This window comes from Babylonia areolata, chromosome 8, assembly GCF_041734735.1.
Source record: "Babylonia areolata isolate BAREFJ2019XMU chromosome 8, ASM4173473v1, whole genome shotgun sequence".
Taxonomy (NCBI): domain Eukaryota; kingdom Metazoa; phylum Mollusca; class Gastropoda; order Neogastropoda; family Buccinidae; genus Babylonia; species Babylonia areolata.
Window position 1 is genome coordinate 38,412,263 of NC_134883.1, and position 21,916 is coordinate 38,434,178.

Below are 21,916 nucleotides of genomic sequence, written 5' to 3' on the forward strand. Positions count from 1 at the left end.
CGCCGACCCAGAAGCATGGGCAGTGGATGCTCTCTCTCTAGACTGGAGCAGTCTGATTGCCTACGCGTTTCCTCCCTTTCCAATCCTGTCCAAGGTGATACGGAAAGCCAGGTTGGAACGCCCGCAGCTGATCCTCATTGCGCCAAAATGGCCAGCCCAGCCCTGGTTTCCGGTCCTTCAGTCCCTGACACATGTTCCACCCCTGGAACTGGAAACCAAACCTCATCTGCTGATGCAGCCTCGTTCGGGCATTCCTCACTCCAATCCTCAACTGCTCCACCTGCACGCATGGCTGCTGTGCGGTCGGAACTGTCAGCATCACCATTGAAGTCTTCCACCCCTCGGTCAGCCTCTGTGTCGGCCGCGCTGACCAAGGGGGGTGCCTCCTCCGACCTCCTCTCCATAGTCTCCAAAGCCAGGAGGGAGGGAACAGAGACTTTGTATGACATTCGCTGGAAGAAATGGCTGCGTTGGTGTGCAGCTCAGAACATTCCCCCTACTAACCCTACGAGCATGCAGCTGGCCAACTTTCTGGCTCACTGCTCCTCGGTTCTCAACCTGTCTGCTAGTTCTGTGCGAGGGTACAGGTCTGCCATCTGTACCACTATCAAACAGCTAGGTGGTCCCGTTTTTGAAGCTGATTTCCTGCTCAGAGAGGTGGCTAGGGGCGCCTCTCTGAAGGAAGCTAGGAATCCCAGAAGAGTGTCCCTCTGGGACTTGTTCCTGGTGCTGGATTTCATTCGAAAACAGCCCTTTGAGCCATTGGGGACTATTCCTTTTGACCTGCTCACTCTCAAGACCACTTTCCTGCTGTTGCTGGCCACTGGCCGTCGTAGAAGCGAGATTCATGGTCTTAGTGGAATGCCACAAGATCTAGCATTCCACAGAGATGGTTCCATCACTCTTTGTTTCCTTCCAGAGTTTCTGGCTAAGAACCAAGACCCCGAGGTCCCTTCCCCCTCTCTGAGGGTCAGACCTTTGTCTGATATTCTTACCCAAGATGATGAAGATCGGCATCTCTGCCCCGTTCGGTGTCTCAAATACTATTGGGATAGGTCTCACCATAGGCGTTCTTCTCAGAGGCACCTTCTCATCTCCCTCAATGAGAATTACAAGAAAGACATCGCTGCAGGCACCATTTCCCGCTGGGTTTCCCAAGTCATTCGTACAGCCTACTCTCATGCACACAAGGATATCAGTTGTCTTAATCCCAGAACACACGAAGTGCGGGCCATAGCTATTTCGGCTGCTTTCCAGCACTCGGTGCCACTGCAGCATGTCTTGGAGGCAGCCTTCTGGCGGTCTGAGAATCCCTTCATCAACTTCTACCTCCGGGATTTCCGTATGACCAGGGCTGACGGTTCCAAGGGGATTTCCTTTGTCGCGGCTAACACTGCCATCTCAGTTACAAGGGCTCCCCATACGAACCAGTAGGCGTTCCCCTCCTCCATTTGCTTTAAATTCTGCATCAGTTTGACATGGTACAGTATATGACACCAGAAGGAGGAGTTTATATTATACTCCATGTTTGGTGATACATATACTTACCATGTCAAACTCGAATGCCCGCCCGTCCGTCCCCGCGTCTCCGCCGTGGTTCTCATGGGGCATTTTCTTTCATGGCCACGGAATGATTCAGTGCTTATAGCTTTTACAGGCGTTTGATTGGCTAAGAGCGGGCGAAATTTGGCCAAGCAGAGCAAACCAATAGGCTTAGTTTGCATCAGTTTGACATGGTTAGTATATGTATCACCAAACATGGAATATAATGCAAACTCCTCCTTTCATTTCACCAAGATAAGCTTTTTAGTCCGCAAGGAGAGCCATACTTTGGCATACACAAGGCAGCGCACTGACCCCGAGGTCAGAGCAAGAATGCCACGCCGCTCACAGGAAATGATAAGATAAACAAGTGATGGCTGCAGCTTATTCTGGTGAATAAAATGGTAATCTTTTACATCTAGTGTGCAAATACAGCAACACAAGTGTTTTAATGAACTTATTTTTGATACATGTCATGTGTGACTGGAAAATATAATTCTAAAAAACAACAGCATAGATTAAAGCTGGCGAGCAAAGCGCTGGCAGTGTGCAGTTGTTTTTTGTATGGAACGGTTTTTCCGTCAAAAAGTTATATTGCTCTCTCTCTCTCTCTCTCTCTCTCTCTCTGCACACACACACACACACACACACACACACACACGCACAGTGTGTGTGTGTGTGTGTGTGTGTGTGTGTGTGTGTGTGTGTGTGTTTCTTACTCAGTGAAACACTGGAAATGTGTCTGAAGATATCACAAGATGATTGTGGGTAAGTACGTAAAAAGTAATACATTATTATATCTTTTAAAAAATTAAAACGTGAAAAGAGCGAAAATAGCAGTTTGTGTGGGAAAAGTTCGTATATGGTAAGCGTACACTAAATGAGATGACTGATAGAAAGAAAGTGTTGATTTTCCCCATTTCATTCTTTTCTTACTTGTGGGACATTGCTGTATCTTATGTGGAAAACTGTAACATGATGGCGACAACACAGTGTAGACTATTCAGTCAGAAGAAGCTGTGAAAGGACTCCAGAAAGCATCATGCCGAGAGAGGGGACAATTACACATTTCATCTTGGACAGAGACTTCACAAAAATGCCAACACGATTATACAAACGCCAATTCAATAACTAGTGACTTTGAGCGAAACATAATGAAGAAAAAACTGAAGAACACTCGCCCGTTAAACTCCGAAGAAAGGCTGACAAACCTTTTAGAACAAAATTTCTTACTTTGGGCAGTCGGAAACATATGATAGAATAAGGACACAGACACAGTGTTCGCCGTTCTGTCTTATGAATGTGAAAAAAGTATGTGAAAAAAGTGTCCTGGAGAAATGTTTTGAGAGGGGCGACCAGTGGGCACAGACCGTAAGAAACTGTATTAAGTCTGTTAACGATCTGCATGCAGCAGATGCAATGTATCACCAACAATATAGTGTCAATTTTAGAACAAACAAAAACACGCCACAAAGCGATTGGCTTGAACCATCAACAACGGGAATTTAAACTATCCGACACGAAAGTGTAGACCAGCTGATGAAGAGTGAAAAGCTGCATTTCTCAGAGTGGTACAGTTTCTGGTGGAAAATGATGATGAACAAATCACACTAACAGGTCTCCAAGAGAAAATGCGACAGTTTCTTAAGAAACCTGGACAGAAAAAAAGAACCCTACACTAAAAGAAACCCACGAAAAAGGTTATAGGATCGTTTTGGGGGAAACCATCATTATCACATCAATTAGAGGAAAAGCAAATGTTGTTACTTTCAAAACAACTGTTGAAAAGATTATCAAAGACTTTTCCAAAGAAACAAAGACTGACGACGAAACAGAAAAAGAAACTTCGTATCATTCAAACAGCTGCTTCACTTCTCCTGTCAGACACCAAGGCCATGGTCACATCGAAAGAGCACTACCCACTGAGTTCTGACATTGCTAGCTTGGATAAAAACTTAGAATACCTTCAACCATCAGTCAAACTCTTTCTTGATTATCTGCTTCACAACAACAACAACAAAAGATTGTCAACTGAAGATCGCTTCTCTTGGTCAGACATCCAAGTAGCAAGACCAAAGGTCGTAATATCAAATTTACATTAGGTCTCGGAGTTGAAGTTCATCATCTGATCGGTTCGAAATATTTAGTTGATCATTTGAGAAAACTAGGGTTGAAGTTAAGAGATTTGAGCAATCTGCAGCACTGACCTAAGGCGTTGGCACTGAAGGTTTGACCCCAACCAGTTATGCGCAGTTTGTGGCACTGTGGACCACAACATCCAAACAATTGATGGGACTGGCACCTTCCATGGCATGGGAATGATAGCTGCTGACACTCCTGCCAACAGCAGTAACAGAGCCATCAAAAAGGACCAAACTGCCTCGGTTGAGAAAGTGAAAAGCACTTGGAAAATCCCAGTAAAAATAGTTCACTTTTCCAACTCTGAGCTGAAGTTAGAATGTGGTCTTCTTGATGTCAGTCATACTGCCGTCAAAAATTTCATTGACCTTTTGTGGAAAATTTCACGGCTATTACGCTCTTCGCGACCAGGCTGGTCAGTGTCCCCTTCCCAGGACCCCACAGACTTGTCAGCATTGGCAAACCAGTTCCATGTGACTCCAGTCACCACCTTTGATCAAACTCTCTGTGGAAGTCCAGGATAATTGTAGCCGGTGAACCAGATGGCAGCCCACTCCACTCCATTGTCTTACGATTTCGCGGCTTTCATACAGAAATGAACTTTCTTCGTTCCATAGGATGATCATGGCAGGATCTAGTCTTCAGCAGTTGCTGGAAGTGATATTTGCACCAAATGCCATAATTCAAATGTTGACAGGAAAACTGTGGCCAGAGCTGTTCAATAACATTTATTTGTTCATCGATTTGTTTTTGTTGTTGTGGTTGATTTTATTTCACTGTTCCGTGTTTTAAGGAGAAAAAAAGTTTTGGTCATGTTCTTTCTATCACGGCAGCATTATGATCAGCTATTAAGGTATTTAATATCATACTAACTGCATAGTTCATGTTTTGCCCTTTCTCTTCATTTATACAGCAAAAGGCTGCTAGGTTTGTATTCGGGAGTGTATAGTATTTTGAAAAAAAGAGCCATAATCGTGCGCCAGAAAAGGCTGTGATCACGCGCGTAACACACTGCAACAAGGAAGTGAAGCTGCAATGCTTTTGAACTGACCGCTAAACTGTTTCACAGTTTTTTTTAATATGGATATATATATATATATATATATATATATAAATTCTGCAAGCATATGGCGCTAATTAAAAACAATGTATATCAGAACCTTTCCAATGAATGGTTACTCGACCATGTTTTACTGGCCGCAATCCAGTTCTAAAAATAGAGCAAGTTATATCATCAGTGTCATCGAAATTATACAGATATGGCACATTTTCCCAATCAACACGATAAATTATGTTAAATTCTGCTGATTTATAACGATACCTATCCAACGATTTGTTACTTGGCCTTGTTTACACTGAGCGCAGCTCTACTGTAGAAATAGAGCATTTGTGACGTCATTTCATCAAAATTATAAACAAACTAAGAGTTCAATCAATCTCCCTTTTTCACAATGTTTTTATTACAATAGGTACTATCCAAAAACAACATAAAACAAACTGTTGCAACTTGTTCCTAACTTGCCTTATTTAATTCGTTCCACAACCGGACTACTTCGGAAACTGAAGAAAAGAGGAAAGAAGCTGTGTGTGTGTGTGTGTTGGGGGGGGGGGGGGAGGCGGGGGGAGGCTTTCTCTTGAACAGTTCAATGTGTGTGTGTGTGTGTGTGTGTGTGTGTGTGTGCGTGTGATCATGTAGCACTGAGGGTCCCTTAACATGAAGGCCAATTCGAACCGGTCCTTTCGTCCTTGTAAAATCGAGCGGGGAATGTTCACCTAACACAACTGCTGGTACTTATGCAGATTATGGCAGTTACGTAAATTATGATTATCAACGATGTTTCCCACCACGCGGCAACGAAACCCGTATTCTCCGGGCGAAGCAGATGACTGGAAACATCACAAGACGTGCCACGCTGGCGGCGTCACGTGATAGGTGTCCGGGGGGGGGTCTGAATTACCGGATCCAGTTTCACGGAGGGGGTGGAGGGTAGGTGTGGTGGTTAAGGTGGGTGGGAGGTAAGAGCAGGGGTGGGGGCGGCATGCAGTGTTACCAAGTCATAGACTTGTGACTAACCCGGTTTTTGGGTTGTTGTTTTTCTTGTTTGGGTTGATTTTGTCTCTTTGCTGGTGGTCAGTGGTGCCTGGCGGTTTTGCCGCACATTGAGCACGGTGAAGGATACGAAGATCTGGTTGTACGTGTACCCAGGCTGGCTGTAGTTTGAATCTATTTTCAAACATCGCGTCCAGCAAACACTTGCCTCCACGGAATAGTGAGTGTGTGGACGTACTCACAACACACACACACACACACACACACACACACACACACACACACACACACACACACTGGCACACACACACACACACACACACACACACACACACACACACATTTATGTACTGACGCAGGTAGGCACACACACACACACACACACACACACACACACACACACACACACACACACACACACACAATACTTGGTGAAATAGGTAAATACCCCTAAAGTTTAAAAGTGATTTGTCAAGTAATAAAATTTTGGTTTCACATAACACAGGCACGAGAAAATTCGTATATCAAAATAGTGTATGATGACATGCTTACAGAGGAAACAAAACAGCGAACATGAGTTAATTTCGTCGAAATTATATTACAGAATCTTGGTTTAGGACACGTTTGGAATAATCAGTCAACATTCAATATTCATAGACTTAGCCACGTTATAATGAATAAACTAGAATATGGATATGTTTTATTCTGGAAGAGAAACAAATCTGAAAATAAATCTAAACTACTATTCTATAATAAAATTACTCGTGAATACAGAACCGAGCCTTATTTGCTTGAAGGATATCTTAATTATAATCAAAAACAATCATTGTGCAAATTAAGAATAGCCTGTCATGATTTAGCAATAGAAAAAGGCCGATATTTCAACATTCCAAAAGAAAGGAGACTATGTTTACAATGTCAAACAATAGAGGATGAATTTCATTTCTTAGATGACTGCGAATTATACAAAGAAATTAGAATAGAATTCATACCCAAAAAATTCAAAATTACATTCCAAATATCATTAAACCCAGTCAGCTAATACTGGAAGACAAACTTGTGGGACTCTAGGAAATTTGTCAGTAACTGCTGTCAAAAAGCATAGCGTGCAAGAGTGATTCAATGTCTTGTTCAGCATTTATCTATTTTTGTTTTGCTTTGTGTGTGTGTGTGTGTGTGTGTGTGTGTGTGTGTGTGTGTGTGTGCGCGTGGTTTCGTGTAACTTTGCATGCGTGTCTTATAAACCTTGTTCAGGTTTAACTGACATTAAAATTGATTCTGATTCTGATTCTGATTCTGATTCACACACACACACACACACACACACACACACACACACACACACACACACACAGTGCTGCTAAAGACCCAGCTACGTTGGGCAGGGCACGTGTCCAGGATGGAGGACCACCGCCTGCCCAAGATCGCGCTGTATGGCGAACTGTCCACTGGCCACCGTGACAGAGGAGCACCCAAGAAGAGATACAAAGACTCCTTGAAGAACGCTCTCGGTGCCTGTCACATTGACCATCGCCAGTGGTCCGCAGTAACCGCTGATCGAGAGACCTGGCGACGCACCATCCACCAAGCTGTCTCCTCCTTCGAAAACAACCGCAGGGCCAGCCTTGAGGACAAACGCAGAAGGAGAAAGAACCACGACGCTGCAGCCGCGAACCCAGACCAGACTTTCCCTTGCAACCGCTGCGGCCGACTCTGCTTTTCCCGCATTGGCCTTGTCAGCCATGAGCGTGCCTGCATCAGACGTGGACAACGCCCTTCCTAGATCTTCGTCAGCGAAGCCAGGCCATGATGATGATATATATATATATATATATATATATATATACATATATACATACATATATACGTAGTTACTGACATATATACATATATACATACATATATACGTACACTAGTTCAACAGAAGATAAGATAAGATAAGAATAACTTTATTATCTCCAACTGGAGAAATTTGGTCAGGTGCATTATCAGAACATAAACAAGTAAACAACATGGGGACCATAACTGTAAAAGCCAACAACAGCCCCTTCAAATATTACAAAGATACAAATGTAAAAAATATCACATACATCGTTTCATACATACATCCACACACTGCAGGTAATAACTAGTATTCTTAATGCAAAAACAGAAAGAATTAAGAAACATTATTTGAATATAATTATAAACATAGCCTACTATACTGCACATTGATTATAATAGACAGATAAGATAAGAATAAAGATGAATTGCGGAAAACCACAACCAGATAATCAGCACACACCCGCACCGCACACACACCCCCACCCCCCCCACCCCCCACCCCACCCCCACCACCCACCCCACACGCGCGGATAACTTGATTAAACAAGAGTAATAAACATATGTTCTCAAATAAAAGCATTTCACATATTCGCTTTTAAAAACATTGCAATTAATTATTACATCGTAATTATTAAACAGAAATATATTTAGAATATGGACGTTAGCATTAGACATATTCATTGTACATTCATCCTGCATATTGCACATTATCCTTCCTACATATTGCACATTCATTATAACCAGTTGTCACGTTTTAAGCTCAGTAAACACACACACACACACACACACACACACACACACACACACACACACACACACACACACACACACCACAACTAGAACAAGGTACAGCCTATCATGCACGGACACAGTTCTCAAGAATTTAAAAGGTGGATTTAACGTGGAATAAAAGTCTTCAGAGCTCTGGATTTCAACTTAAAAGTTCTGTAGCGTCGTCCTGATGGCAATAGCTTATAATACTTTGCTAAAATATGGGTGTCGTCAGTTGCTATCTGCCTGCTTTTTTTAACCACTCAACTTTCATACAGCTCTTGCATACTAGCTTGTTTCACTCCCACAATTTTACTGCATACACTCATGACATCGTTCAAAACACGCTTACTCCTCACTCCCAAACTTCCATACCAGCACATAAATGAAACTGTAAGCACGGACTCGATACAACATCGATAATAACTTTGAAGAATATTTGAATTTATACCAACATTTCTAAGCTTCTGGAAACAAAAAATTCTAGATTGACATTTCTTATGAATGGAATCAACATTTCTGTCAAAAGTCAGCTTATTGTCTAAGATGGTCCCTAAATATCTATATTCATTGACCCTGTCCACTGTTTGACCATCAATAACAAGGTCAGCTACGGGCAAGGGGTCTTTCCGAAAATCTATTAACATTTCTTTTGTTTTCAGTACGTTGAGATCCAGATAGTTTTTCTCACACCAGGAACAGAACTTTTTAATTTCACTGAAATAAATAGCATTAGAGTTGGACAGATCTTCAATTGCTGAATCATCAGAATATTTTATGACAGGAGTTTCCTCCGTGCCTCTGCAGTCATTTGTGCACAGTGTAAAAAGAACAGGGGACAGCACTGTACCTTGGGGTGCACCAGTAGAAGTAGATTTTAGAGAAGAGTGGGCAGAATGAAAGCGGACGGACTGAGTTCTATTGAGAAGAAAACTTACTATCCAAAGAGTAAGCTTCGGATCAACATCCATGCCTAGCAGTTTGAGGGCAAGGAGATGAGGTTGTATTGTGTTAAAAGCAGAAGAGAAGTCAACAAAAAGGATACGAACGAAAGATCCCGTGTTATTCAAATGAAGGAAAGCATTATGAAGGAGAGTTAGGATAGCATCGTCAGTACTTCTGTGTGCTTTATAAGCAAACTGAAGAGAGTCAAGCTGCTGTTCAGTGAAAGAAAGAAGATGTCGGAGAATAATTTTTTCAAAGCATTTCATCACTACTGAAGTCAGGGCAACAGGACGGTAATCATTTAGTGCGGCTGGGTTCTTTTTCTTGGGGATAGGACAGATAGTAGATTTTTTCCAGATGCTGGGGACAGAGCAGTCCTTCAGAGACCAGTTTTACAGAACACGTCACACAACTGGGAAGCACATGTTTTCAGTAATTTTCCGCAGATATTGTCGGGGCCAATTGCCTTCGTGACATTCAGTTTTAAAAATAAAGATTCAACAACTTTTGCATCGATCTCAAAGTCTTCACCTGTGTTCCTATCTTTGATCTTTTCCTGCAACTGTGAGATAACACTATCCAGTTCCCTTCCCATATCATTCCTTTCAAAGCGACAGTCAGTTTATTTGAAAAATCAATCTGTTCATCCTTTTCCATTTTACAAGCTACTGTTTTCCTTTTCGTTTCTCCAGTGATAATTTTTAACCCATCCCATGCATCTGCCATTTTTCCTGTCTGAAACTGTTGCTGTACTTTTGACTTGAATTCCCTCTGCCCCCTTCGTAACTTACCTCTAAGCTTCTTTTGTATCAGTTTCCTATCCTTCTTGTTCCCTGACTGAAACGCTACCTTTTTCTCATTTAAAATTGTTTTGAGAGACTTTGAGATCCATGGTTTGTTGTTGGGGAAAAGTTTAATTATTTTTGTCGGAATTATCATGGAGACATCTATGGAAATGAACTGCAGGTTTTTTCCCCTCTTCTTTTCTGTGTAAATAAGAATCAGTCCTCACTCTTCAGTTCAGTCTTCTGTGGGATAATTAACCTTTTTGTAAGGCCCATACACGCTGCGCCAGGAATGTTGCCACATTCTGACTTTAAAAAAATCTAATATTGGGAACAGTTAATTCTTGCCAGACGAATAGCTGATAACAAAGCTATCAGATTGCGTGATGACATCACTCCAGGTCAGGCTGATCTACAAGAAATACGTACATTGATAGTTCACTGACCCACTCACTCATCACTCCTTCCTTGCCCAAACCTCCCTCCCCTCCCCACCCCCCTCATCATTACATAATTTATTATGACCTTGGATACAGAGTGCGTCTGAGCCTGAAGACCAATTAGCGCGAATTAGTCCTGTTAACTTGAGTTGAAAGGACAGCGCGTGAGCGTGCAGATTCACTGTGAGTGCTCCATCCCTTGATGATGAGTGGTGTGCTCATTTACCTGACATAACTGCTCAGGTGTGCAGAACGAGATGTGCCTATACTTATAGCAGCTGAGAGAAAAGAGGAAAACAATACCCAAGGAAAGCCGCTATGTGTTTACTGAGGTTTTGGATAGGAGAACTTTGTCCGTCTGTCTGTCCCTCTTTCAACGAGGAGGGTGAGAGAGAGAGAGAGAGAGAGAGAGAGAGAGAGAGAGAGAGAGAGCGGGGGGAAGGAGGGGGGAAGGAAGGAGAGAAAAAGAGGGTAGATTTATCACACTCGGGGATGGGTGATGGCTTATCACAAACGAACGAAATCATCATCAGTGAATTAAATGCCACCTCATACACCAGCATTTCTCCCAACCAACCTGTACATCGATCACCGGGATACCTCATACATATGAACCAACAAGTCACTCTCTCTCTCTCTCTCTCTCTCTCTCTCTCTCTCTCACGCACACACACACACACACACACACACACACACACACACACACACACACGAACGCACGCAAATTAAACCGCGTGTACGGGCTTATTCATCTCTTTTTCGTTACTGTTATACCCTGGGGTCTTAGTTGCCATGGCAACACAGAGCTTGTGGGCTTAAGACTTGTGTTAAGTGATGAAGTTGACTGACATAACTGCTGCTGGTCTGTGTGCAGTGGAATGGAACTGACCCTTCACATCAACATGATGGGGAACAGTGGTTCAACTGTCGCAACTTAGGATGTTTATATATAGAATGGCTGAAGTTTAGACTTGACATATGTGTGTTGTTTGCCTGTCTGTCTGTGTCGTTCTGTCACTGCCTGACTCCTTTGTGTCCCTGTGTCTGTCTGTGTCGTTCTGTCAATGCCTGACTCCTTTGTGTCCCTGTGTCAGTCTGTGTCGTTCTGTCAATGCCTGACTCCTTTGTGTCCCTGTGTCAGTCTGTGTCGTCTGTCAATGCCTGACTCCTTGTCTGTCAATGCCTGACTCCTTTGTGTCCCTGTGTCAGTCTGTGTCGTTCTGTCAATGCCTGACTCCTTTGTGTCCCTGTGTCAGTCTGTGTCGTTCTGTCAATGCCTGACTCCTTTGTGTCCCTGTGTCAGTCTGTGTCGTTCTGTCAATGCCTGGCTCCTCCTTTGTGTCCCTGTGTCAGTCTGTGTCGTTCTGTCAATGCCTGACTCCTTTGTGTCCCTGTGTCAGTCTTTGTCGTTCTGTCAATGCCTGACTCCTTTGTGTCCCTGTGTCAGTCTTACCGGTTTTCGTCTCTTGATTCTCTTGAGTATAATATATCATATATAGGTTTACTAGATATATGCATATACATACATACATACATATTATATATATATATATATATATATATATATATATATATATATATATATAAACGACTGAGTGGTATGGGGTTGTTTAATCTTTGAATGAATTTTGGATAAGAGGATTAGAACATTAAAAAGTGTGGACTGATGGCCTAGAGGTAACGCGTCTCCCTAGGAAGCGAGAAAATCTGAGTGTGCTGGTTCGAATCACGGCTCAGCTGCCGAAATTTTCTCCCCCTCCACTAGACCTTGATTGGTGGTCTGGACGCTAGCCATTTGGATGAGACGATAAACCGAGATCCCGTGTGCAGCGTGCACTTAGCGCCCGTAAAAGAACCCACGGCAACAAAAGGGTTGTTCCTGGCAAAATTATGTAGAAAAATCCACTTCGATAGGAAAAACAAATAAAACTGCAAGCAGGGGGAAAAAAAGAAGAAAAAAAAAGGTGGCGCTGTAGTGTAGCGACGCGCTCTCCCTTGGGAGAGCAGCCCGAATTTCACTCAGAGAAATCTGTTGTAATAAAAAGAAATACAAATACAAAAGAATAATTTTGTATCTATTTTGTCGTGTTGTGGATCAATATCCTGTTGGCGACGCCACTTGTGTAGCCGTGAAGTGTACTGAGTGGTACATCATAATCATAGTTTGGTTACAAAAGAAATAATGACTGAATCAGGCAGGATAAAAAGTGGAAGGATAGAAAGCTCCTTCACACAGGCCAAGGACATACAGAAGCCAGACACAAAGGGTTTTCCTGTTGTTTTATTACAATATTAAGAGAAGAAGAAGATGAGAAGATAGTACAATGGAATGTGAGTCAGCTGGCTGTGTGTGACGACAGAACGTGTGGACGCAAGCACAACATCGGTGATTCTGACCAGCCGCCTAACAGCTTTCATTTCAAATTCGAATTTGTGTTGCACCACTCCAGTTACCTCAATATGTCAATGGTTGGACACCGTCACTGCAGTGAAACTTAGTGTCAGTTGAAATCCCTACACTGACGAACGATTAAACTGAAATAAAATATGTTTCTAACTGATTAAAGTGTGTCCGTAAGCACAACAGACATATAATGGCAGTGAACGATACATATATTTGGTTTGATAAATGTTTGGAGCATTTGTTTAGAGGGGGTTTCCATTCCACTAATTTCGAAGGGCGTCAAAGCGCAAGCCAGTGAAGTCCGGCAGATCAGCCGCGAAAAGTAGTCTGCAACTGCCTGTGCGTGTGATAGACAGAAGGCAAACATACAAGCACAGACGAAGGAAAAGGGCGGCTAGGGTGTGCCTAAGTGACAGAGACAGAGAGTGAACTGAGGAGTGCACAATAACACACGTCCTGAACACTTGTAGTAGTAGACAATAAACCATTGAGAACATCACACACACACACACACACACACACACACACACACGGGAGGGGGGGGATTGCGGGGGTGGGGGTGGAGGTGGGGGGTTAACACTGATAACTCATGTTACCAAAAATAGAATTCCAGAGCTGTCTGGACATACTCGATAAAAAACAACAACTCGTGTCTTTGTCGTGCACTAGAGTTTCACAATATCGTCGAATTTATCAATCACTGGCGTGATGTTATCATGATATTCCTTCAGTAATAGATATGGATAAAGATGTGTTTCCGACGAATGAATCCATATTCCGCGCCCATCAATCAAGCACGTACAATATTTGTCTTTCACAGGAATTCATTCATTCTGAGAGTCCACGAGTAAGTCAAACATATTTTGCTTTGACAAGGAACATTTTTCACGAGAAGTAGTAGTAGCAGCAGCAGCAGCAGCAGCAGCAACAACAACAACAACAACAGCCCCAATAGAATAGAACAGAATATAATAGAATATGTCTTTATTACCAAGTGTACCAAGGTCACAAGGAATATTGGGGGGTGAGTGAGGGGGGATAGTACATCACAAGAACTTTTTGAGGCGCCGAAGAAAGTACAGGCGCTGTTGTGCTTTCTTAGCAATTTTTTCCGTATTAATTTTTTCTCCCATTTCAAATCGTTGGGAATGATCAGTCCGAGAAATTTAAAGTCGCTGATGCTTGCTTGTCTTTAATGACAAGTGGTAAGGGGTCAGATCTGGTCTTCCTCAAATCTAGAAGTAATGCTTTGGTTTTTGATACGTTGAGTTTTAAGTTGTTTTGATCACACCAGCTGACAAGTTCCAGTACTTCTTCCCTGTAATTTGACTCATTCTAGAGTAGTATCGTCGGCAAACTTGACCATGGTGTTACATTCATTTTGAGTTGCACAGTCATGTGTGAATAGTGAGTACAACAGTGGGGATAGAACACATCCCTGTAGGGTGCCTATGTTGAGAATGCATGTGGAGGAAGTGAGGTCACCAACTTTAACAACTTACTGTCTGCATCTTAGAAAATTTAGGATCCATGCACAAATTGATTCAGGCAGGGAGAGGTCTTTCAGTTTAAAAGATAGTTTTGATGGAACTATCGTGTTGAACGCAGAGCTGCAGTCAATGAAAAGGATCAATGGCATCGCTGTTAGGATTTTGGAGATGTCTGAGGACGTGGTAGAGACCTATGTTAATGGCATCTTCATCTGGCATAGTAGTAGTAGCAGTAGTAGTAGGAGGAGGAGTAGCCTAACTTGTAGCAGCAAGAGACACAGAGACAGACAGGCAGACAGGCAGGTGGGAAGAGACACACAGACAGACAGACAGGTGGGAAGAGACACAGAGACAGACATGCAGGTGGGAATAGACACACAGACAGACAGGCAGAAAGGCAGGTGGGAAGAGACACAGAGACAGGCAGGTGGGAACAGACACACAGACAGACAGGCAGGTGGGAATAGACACACAGACAGACAGGCAGGTGGGAACAGACAGACAGACAGACAGGCAGAAAGGCAGGTGGGAAGAGACACAGAGACAGGCAGGTGGGAACAGACACACAGACAGACAGGCAGGTGGGAACAGACACACAGACAGACAGGCAGGTGGGAATAGACACACAGACAGACAGGCAGAAAGGCAGGTGGGAAGAGACACAGAGACAGGCAGGTGGGAACAGACACACAGACAGACAGGCAGGTGGGAACAGACACACAGACAGACAGGCAGGTGGGAATAGACACACAGACAGACAGGCAGAAAGGCAGGTGGGAAGAGACACAGAGACAGGCAGGTGGGAACAGACACACAGACAGACAGGCAGGTGGGAATAGACACACAGACAGACAGACAGGTGGGAACAGACAGACAGACAGACAGGCAGGTGGGAATAGACACACAGACAGACAGGCAGAAAGGCAGGTGGGAATAGACACAGAGACAGGCAGGTGGGAATAGACACACAGACAGAAAGGCAGGTGGGAATAGACACACAGACAGACAGGCAGGTGGGAACAGACAGACAGACAGACAGGCAGGTGGGAATAGACACAGAGACAGACAGGCAGAAAGGCAGGTGGGAATAGACACACAGAGTGAAAGGCAGGTGGGAATAGACACACAGAGAGAAAGGCAGGTGGGAAGAGACACAGACAGACAGACAGAAAGGCAGGTGGGAAGAGACACAGACAGACAGGCAGAAAGGCAGGTGGGAAGAGACACAGACAGACAGACAGAAAGGCAGGTGGGAAGAGACACAGACAGACAGGCAGAAAGGCAGGTGGGAAGAGACACAGACAGACAGGCAGAAAGGCAGGTGGGAAGAGACACAGACAGACAGGCAGAAAGGCAGGTGGGAAGAGACACAGACAGACAGGCAGAAAGGCAGGTGGGAAGAGACACAGAGACAGGCAGAAAGGCAGGTGGGAAGAGACACAGAGACAGGCAGAAAGGCAGGTGGGAAGAGACACAGAGACAGGCAGAAAGGCAGGTGGAAAGAGACACAGAGACAGGCAGAAAGGCAGGTGGGAAGAGACACAGAGACAGGCAGAAAGGCAGGTGGGAAGAGACACAGAGACAGGCAGAAAGGCAGGTGGGAAGAGACACAGAGACAGGCAGGTGGGAATAGACACACAGACAGAAAGACAGGTGGGAATAGACACATAGACAGGCAGGCAGACATGCAAGTGGAAACAGACACAGAGACAGACAGGCAGGTGGAAACAGAGACAGACAGGCAGACAGACAGGTGGGAACAGACACAGATAGGAGAGATGGGCCCAGAGAAAGGGGGAGATTGTTAGACAGAGCGGGTCACACACACACACACACACACACACACACACACACACACACACACACACACACACACACACACACACACACACACACACACACAACACACACACACACACACACACACACTGACACACACACACACACACACACACACACACACACACACACTGACACACACACACACACACACACACACACACACACACACACACTGACACACACACACACACACACACACACACACACACACACACACACTGACACACACACACACACACACACACACACACACACACACACACACACACTGACACACACACACACACACACACACACACACTGACACACACACACACACACACACACACACACACACACACACACACACAACACACTGACACTGACACTGACACACACACACACACACACACACACACACACACACACACACACACACACACACACACAACACACTGACACTGACACACACACACACACACACACACAACACACTGACACTGACACACACACACACACACTGACACACACACACACACACACACACACACACACACACACACACACACACAACACACTGACACTGACACACACACACACACACACACACACACACACACACACACACACACACACACACACACACACACACACAACACACTGACACTGACACACACACACACACACACACACACACACACACAACACACTGACACTGACACACACACACACACACACACACACACACCGTCCGCCCCTCAATTCAGTTTCAACTGGATCTCACACTGATGCTGACCACACACAGCCACCACTGTGACGACAACGACGACAGATCTCTTCACAGCCCGCCATTATAAGGCATCCCGCACACCCACCCCCACCCCCACCCCCAGTGACCTTCAGGACACACGCCCCCTCCCCATTCCCTGCCCCTCAAAACATCAACAAAGTTACCTCCCATCTCCTGCTTCATCCGTGCCGTCTCAGCGTCGGTCCAGTCGCTGGCAGGGGTGGGCTGGTCTTTTTCCCTCCCACTTCTGATCCACCAGTCGTCTGGCTGGATCCGAACCCTGGGCATTTCATGGGGCACGCTAGGCATTTCACGGGACACACTGGGCATTTCACGGGGCACGCTGGGCGTTTCAAAGGACACACTGGGCATTTCACGGGGCACGCTGTGCACTTCATGGGGCACGCTGGGCGTTTCATGGGGCACACTGGGCATTTTACGGGGCACGCTGGGCGTTTCAAAGGGCACACTGGGCATTTCACGGGGCACACTATGCATTTCACGGGGCACGCTGTGCATTTCAAAGGGCACACTATGCATTTCATGGGGCACGCTGAACATTTCACGGGGCACACTATGCATTTCACGGGGCACGCTGTGCATTTCAAAGGGCACACTATGCATTTCATGGGGCACGCTGAACATTTCACGGGGCACACTGGGCTTTTCATGGGGCACGCTGTGCGTTTCAAAGGGCACACTGGGCGTTTCACGGGGCACGCTTGGCGTTTCATGGGGCACACTGGGCATTTCACGGGGCACGCTTGGCGTTTCATGGGGCACACTGGGCATTTCACGGTGCACGCTGGGCGTTTCATGGGGCACACTGGGCATTTCATGGGGCACGCTGGGCGTTTCATGGGGCACACTGGGCATTTCACGGGGCACGCTGGGCACCGCCACGGGGCACGTGACGTTCAGCATGCTCTGGGCAATACAGTTCCAGCGTCTGGAAAAAAAAGAAGAAAAAAGAATATATATATATATATGTGTGTGTGTGTGTGTGTGTGTGTGTGTGTGTGTGTGTGTGTGTGTGTTGTATTATAATTATCTCCATGTGTGAATTTCTGGCTCCTCTCCCCGGGTAGAGCACGTCGTTTCAGGTAGAGTGACACCCCCCCACCCCCCCACTCCCTAATATATATATATATATATATATATATATATATATATATATATATATATATATATATATAGTGGAGTGATGGCCTGGAGGTAACGCGTCCGCCTAGGAAGCGAGAGAAGCTGAGCGCGCTGGTCCGAATCACGGCTCAGTCGCCGATATTTTCTCCCCCTCCACTAGACCTTGAGTGGTGGTCTGGACGCTAGTCATTCGGATGAGACGATAAACTGAGGTCCCCGTGTGCAGCAAGCACTTAGCGCACGTAAAATAAAATAAAAAAAACCCCACGGCAACAAAAGGGTTGTTCCGGGCAAAATTCTGTAGTAAAATCCACTTTGATAGGAAATACAAATAAAACTGCACGCAGGAAAAAAAAAATTAAAGATGTGTGTGTGTGTGTTGCTCAATAGCGGTAATTGCCCATTACCGGAAATGGGGAACGACTCGATACTGCGCATTACCGGATATGGGCAGGAAATGGGCAATGTCCGGCGTCACATCCATCTCTCTCTCCCTCTCTTTCTCCCTCTCTCTCCCTCTCTCTCTCTCTCCTCATATCTCTCTCTCTCTCTCCCTGTCTCCATCCCTCTCTCTCTCCCTCGATCCATCTCTCCTCCCTCTCTCTCTCCTCCCTCTCTCTCTCTTCCCCTCTCCCTCTCTCCCTTTCTCTCCTCCCTCCCTCTCTCCTCCCTCTCTCTCTCCCTCCCTCTCTTTCCCCTCTCTCTCTCCCTCCCTCTCTTTCCCCTCTCTCTCCCTCTCTCTTCCTCCTCCTTTCTTCCCCCCTTCTTCCCTCTATCTCGCTCACTGTGACGTACAATTAGTCAATTATAACAACGGATACAGTTATGTCTCGCCGGAATAAGTTCTAATACACACACACACACACACACACACACACACACACACACACACACACACACACACACACATACATGTATACATGTACAATTAGTCAATTATAACAACGGATACAGTTATGTTTCGCCGGAATAATAAGTTCTAATACACACACAGGCACACACACACACACGCACATGTATACACACACACACACATATATGTATATATATATGTGTGTGTGTGTGTGTGTGTGTGTGTGTGTGTGTGTGTGTGTAGTGATGGCCTAGTGGTAACGCGTCCGCCTAGGAAGCGAGAGAATCTGAGCGTGCTGGTCCGAATCACGGCTCAGCCGCCGATATTTTCTCCCCCTCCACTAGACCTTGAGTGGTGGTCTGGACGGTAGTCATTCGGATGAGACGATAAACCGAGGTCCCGTGTGCAGCGTGCACTTAGCGCACGTAAAAGAACCCACGGCAACAAAAGAGGTTGTTCCTGGCAACATTCTGTAGAAAAATCCACTTCGATAGAAAAAAAACCCCAAAAAACAAATAAAATTGCACGCAGGAAAAAATACAAAAAAATAGGTGGCGCTGTAGTATAGCGACGCGCTCTCCCTGGGGAGAGCAGCCCGAATCTCACACAGAGAAATCTGTTGTGATAAAAAGAAATACAAATATATATATATATATATATATATATATATATATATATATATATACGTGAGAGAGAGAGAGAGAGAGAGTTGCACTTCACATTTTAGAACCATTCTCTCACACATTCATGCACTTGATAGCTTAACTTAACTTTTGTTTATTTTGTTTGTTTTTTGTTGTTTTCGTGTCTGCAATAAACTTTATTGGCTAGACTTTCAAAACAAAGAACGAACACATACGGTTAATCTTCAGCTGTTCAGTATCTGTGTATTTCAGTGATACCGAATACATTGCGTTATCCGTGGTTACAGGACGTAACTCGCAGGAAATACAACTTGAGGTTGACATAACCACATGTGTAGGAATTTGATAAGGAGGCAACATTTCCCGTTGTGTCACAATGTGCAGCATGCACTTCACTTGTGTCTTTTGGCCATCATGTGAGGAAATGCATTTCATAGGACGTTTTTTTCCGCATTAGAGGCAGATCAGTCCGGCTTGACAAAGCAAATAAAGAAATGTTACTCTGCTTGTTATAGAATCAACGCGACTGAATGTTAACATCATTGTATTGTATTGTATTGTATTGTATTGTACTTATTGTATTTATTGTATGGTATTGTGTTGTTCTGCATTGTGTTGTATTGTCACCGTCACCGATCCCTCAGATTCCGAATCCTTTGGGGCGCCTTTGAAGCTTTGTCAACCACCTTTCTCCAGTCCTCGCGTCTTTCGGCCGCTCTCAGGGTGTCTCTCAGCTCCATGCCTGTCCACTCTCGGATGTTGTCCTCCCATCTCTTCCTTTGTCTGCCTCTTCTTCTTCCTCCCCTCACTGTGCCTTGTAAGATTGTTTTAGCAAGACCAGAGGAGCGTGTGACATGACCAAACCACTTCAGTTTTCGTTGTCTGGCGAGTGTTTGAAGGTCAGTATAGGGCCCGATTTCATTGCGGATGCGTCTCTTGACTTCTTCATTCGTGATGTGGTCTTTGTATGAGATGCCTAAGAGTCTTCGGAAGCACCTCATTTCTACAGCTCTTATTCTTCTCTCTAAGTCCGCTCTGAGGGTCCATGATTCACATGCATATAAAAAGATTGACATGACCAGAGAACGCATCAGTCTGATTTTGGAACTGATGGCGATTTTTCTGTTTCTCTACATGGGTTTGAGCTTGGTCATTGCGGCTGTGGTCTGGGCAATTCTTGACAGTATTTCTGGTTTTGATCCCTCGTACATACTTGACAGAAAAAACATCACCACAACACGAACGCGAATCACCACACAACATGTACATGAATCTGTGCGTGTTGTATTGTACTGTATTGTATTGTATTGGTGAATTTTACAATACGTTGACCTACACATTACATAAAATTAATGAAACTGCATTCACTGTAAAAACCAACCTTAAATAAACTGCATTAGAACTGACTGTAAGTTTGACTTTATCTTTTTATCTTTTCTTGTTTTTAGTTACTTACTGTTGTGGATTCCACTGGACAGAAATGTCACACACTTGCTGCACAGTGATCAGTTCCGGCAAGTGCTTTCACTGCAACGACGAATACTGATGGATTCCATGACAATATTCAGAGCAGATTTAGATTCTAGGTAATTTACTTGGTTGGCCGACACTCACAACAAACTTGACTTCACAGGAAATCAAATATATTTCTTTGTGTATACTCCACCCGTGTTCACATGGGCAGCACAGAAAAAGTTGCCTTCTGTGAAGTCACTGACATGCTCATTGTAGATAAGCAACACTGACATCGTCGGTGGAAGTCGACGACACACAAACATCAACCCACACACATACTTTACACAAAAACATCACCACACATACATGTACATACTTGACACAAAAACATCACGACACATACATGTACATACTTGACAGAAAAACATCACGACACATACATGTACATACTTGACAGAAAAAAACATCACCACACATACATGTACATACTTGAGACAAAAACATCACTACACATAGCCTACATGTACATACTTGACACAAAAACATCACTACACATACATGTACATACTTGACACAAAAACATCACTACACATACATGTACATACTTGACACCAAAACATCACCACACCATGATACAAACTGACACCAAAACATCACCATATATGATGACACACAAATATCACAACACATACATACCTGTCACAAAATGTGCACGCTTAAATAAGCTTACACGGAGTTTGAAGTTGTGCTAAGTTTCTACATTGAGGAAAGGTCCATGGCCCGCCTGTGCACAGTGTGTGAGGATTTTTCTTCCACCGCG

At 44.5% G+C, this 21,916-nt stretch overlaps 1 protein-coding gene across 1 annotated transcript in view; it reads right to left on the reverse strand.

Annotated features, from left to right (window-relative positions):
* The window catches only part of LOC143284778 (uncharacterized), a 259,607-nt gene extending 237,691 nt beyond the window's left edge, over nucleotides 1–21,916 (reverse strand). The window contains exons 1-2 of the mRNA XM_076591773.1: nucleotides 21,793–21,916; nucleotides 17,166–17,950 (exon numbers count right to left, since the gene is read on the reverse strand). Coding sequence (XP_076447888.1) covers nucleotides 17,166–17,925 — 760 coding nt within the window. The 5' untranslated portion in view covers nucleotides 17,926–17,950; nucleotides 21,793–21,916. The remainder of the gene's footprint in view (nucleotides 1–17,165; nucleotides 17,951–21,792) is intronic.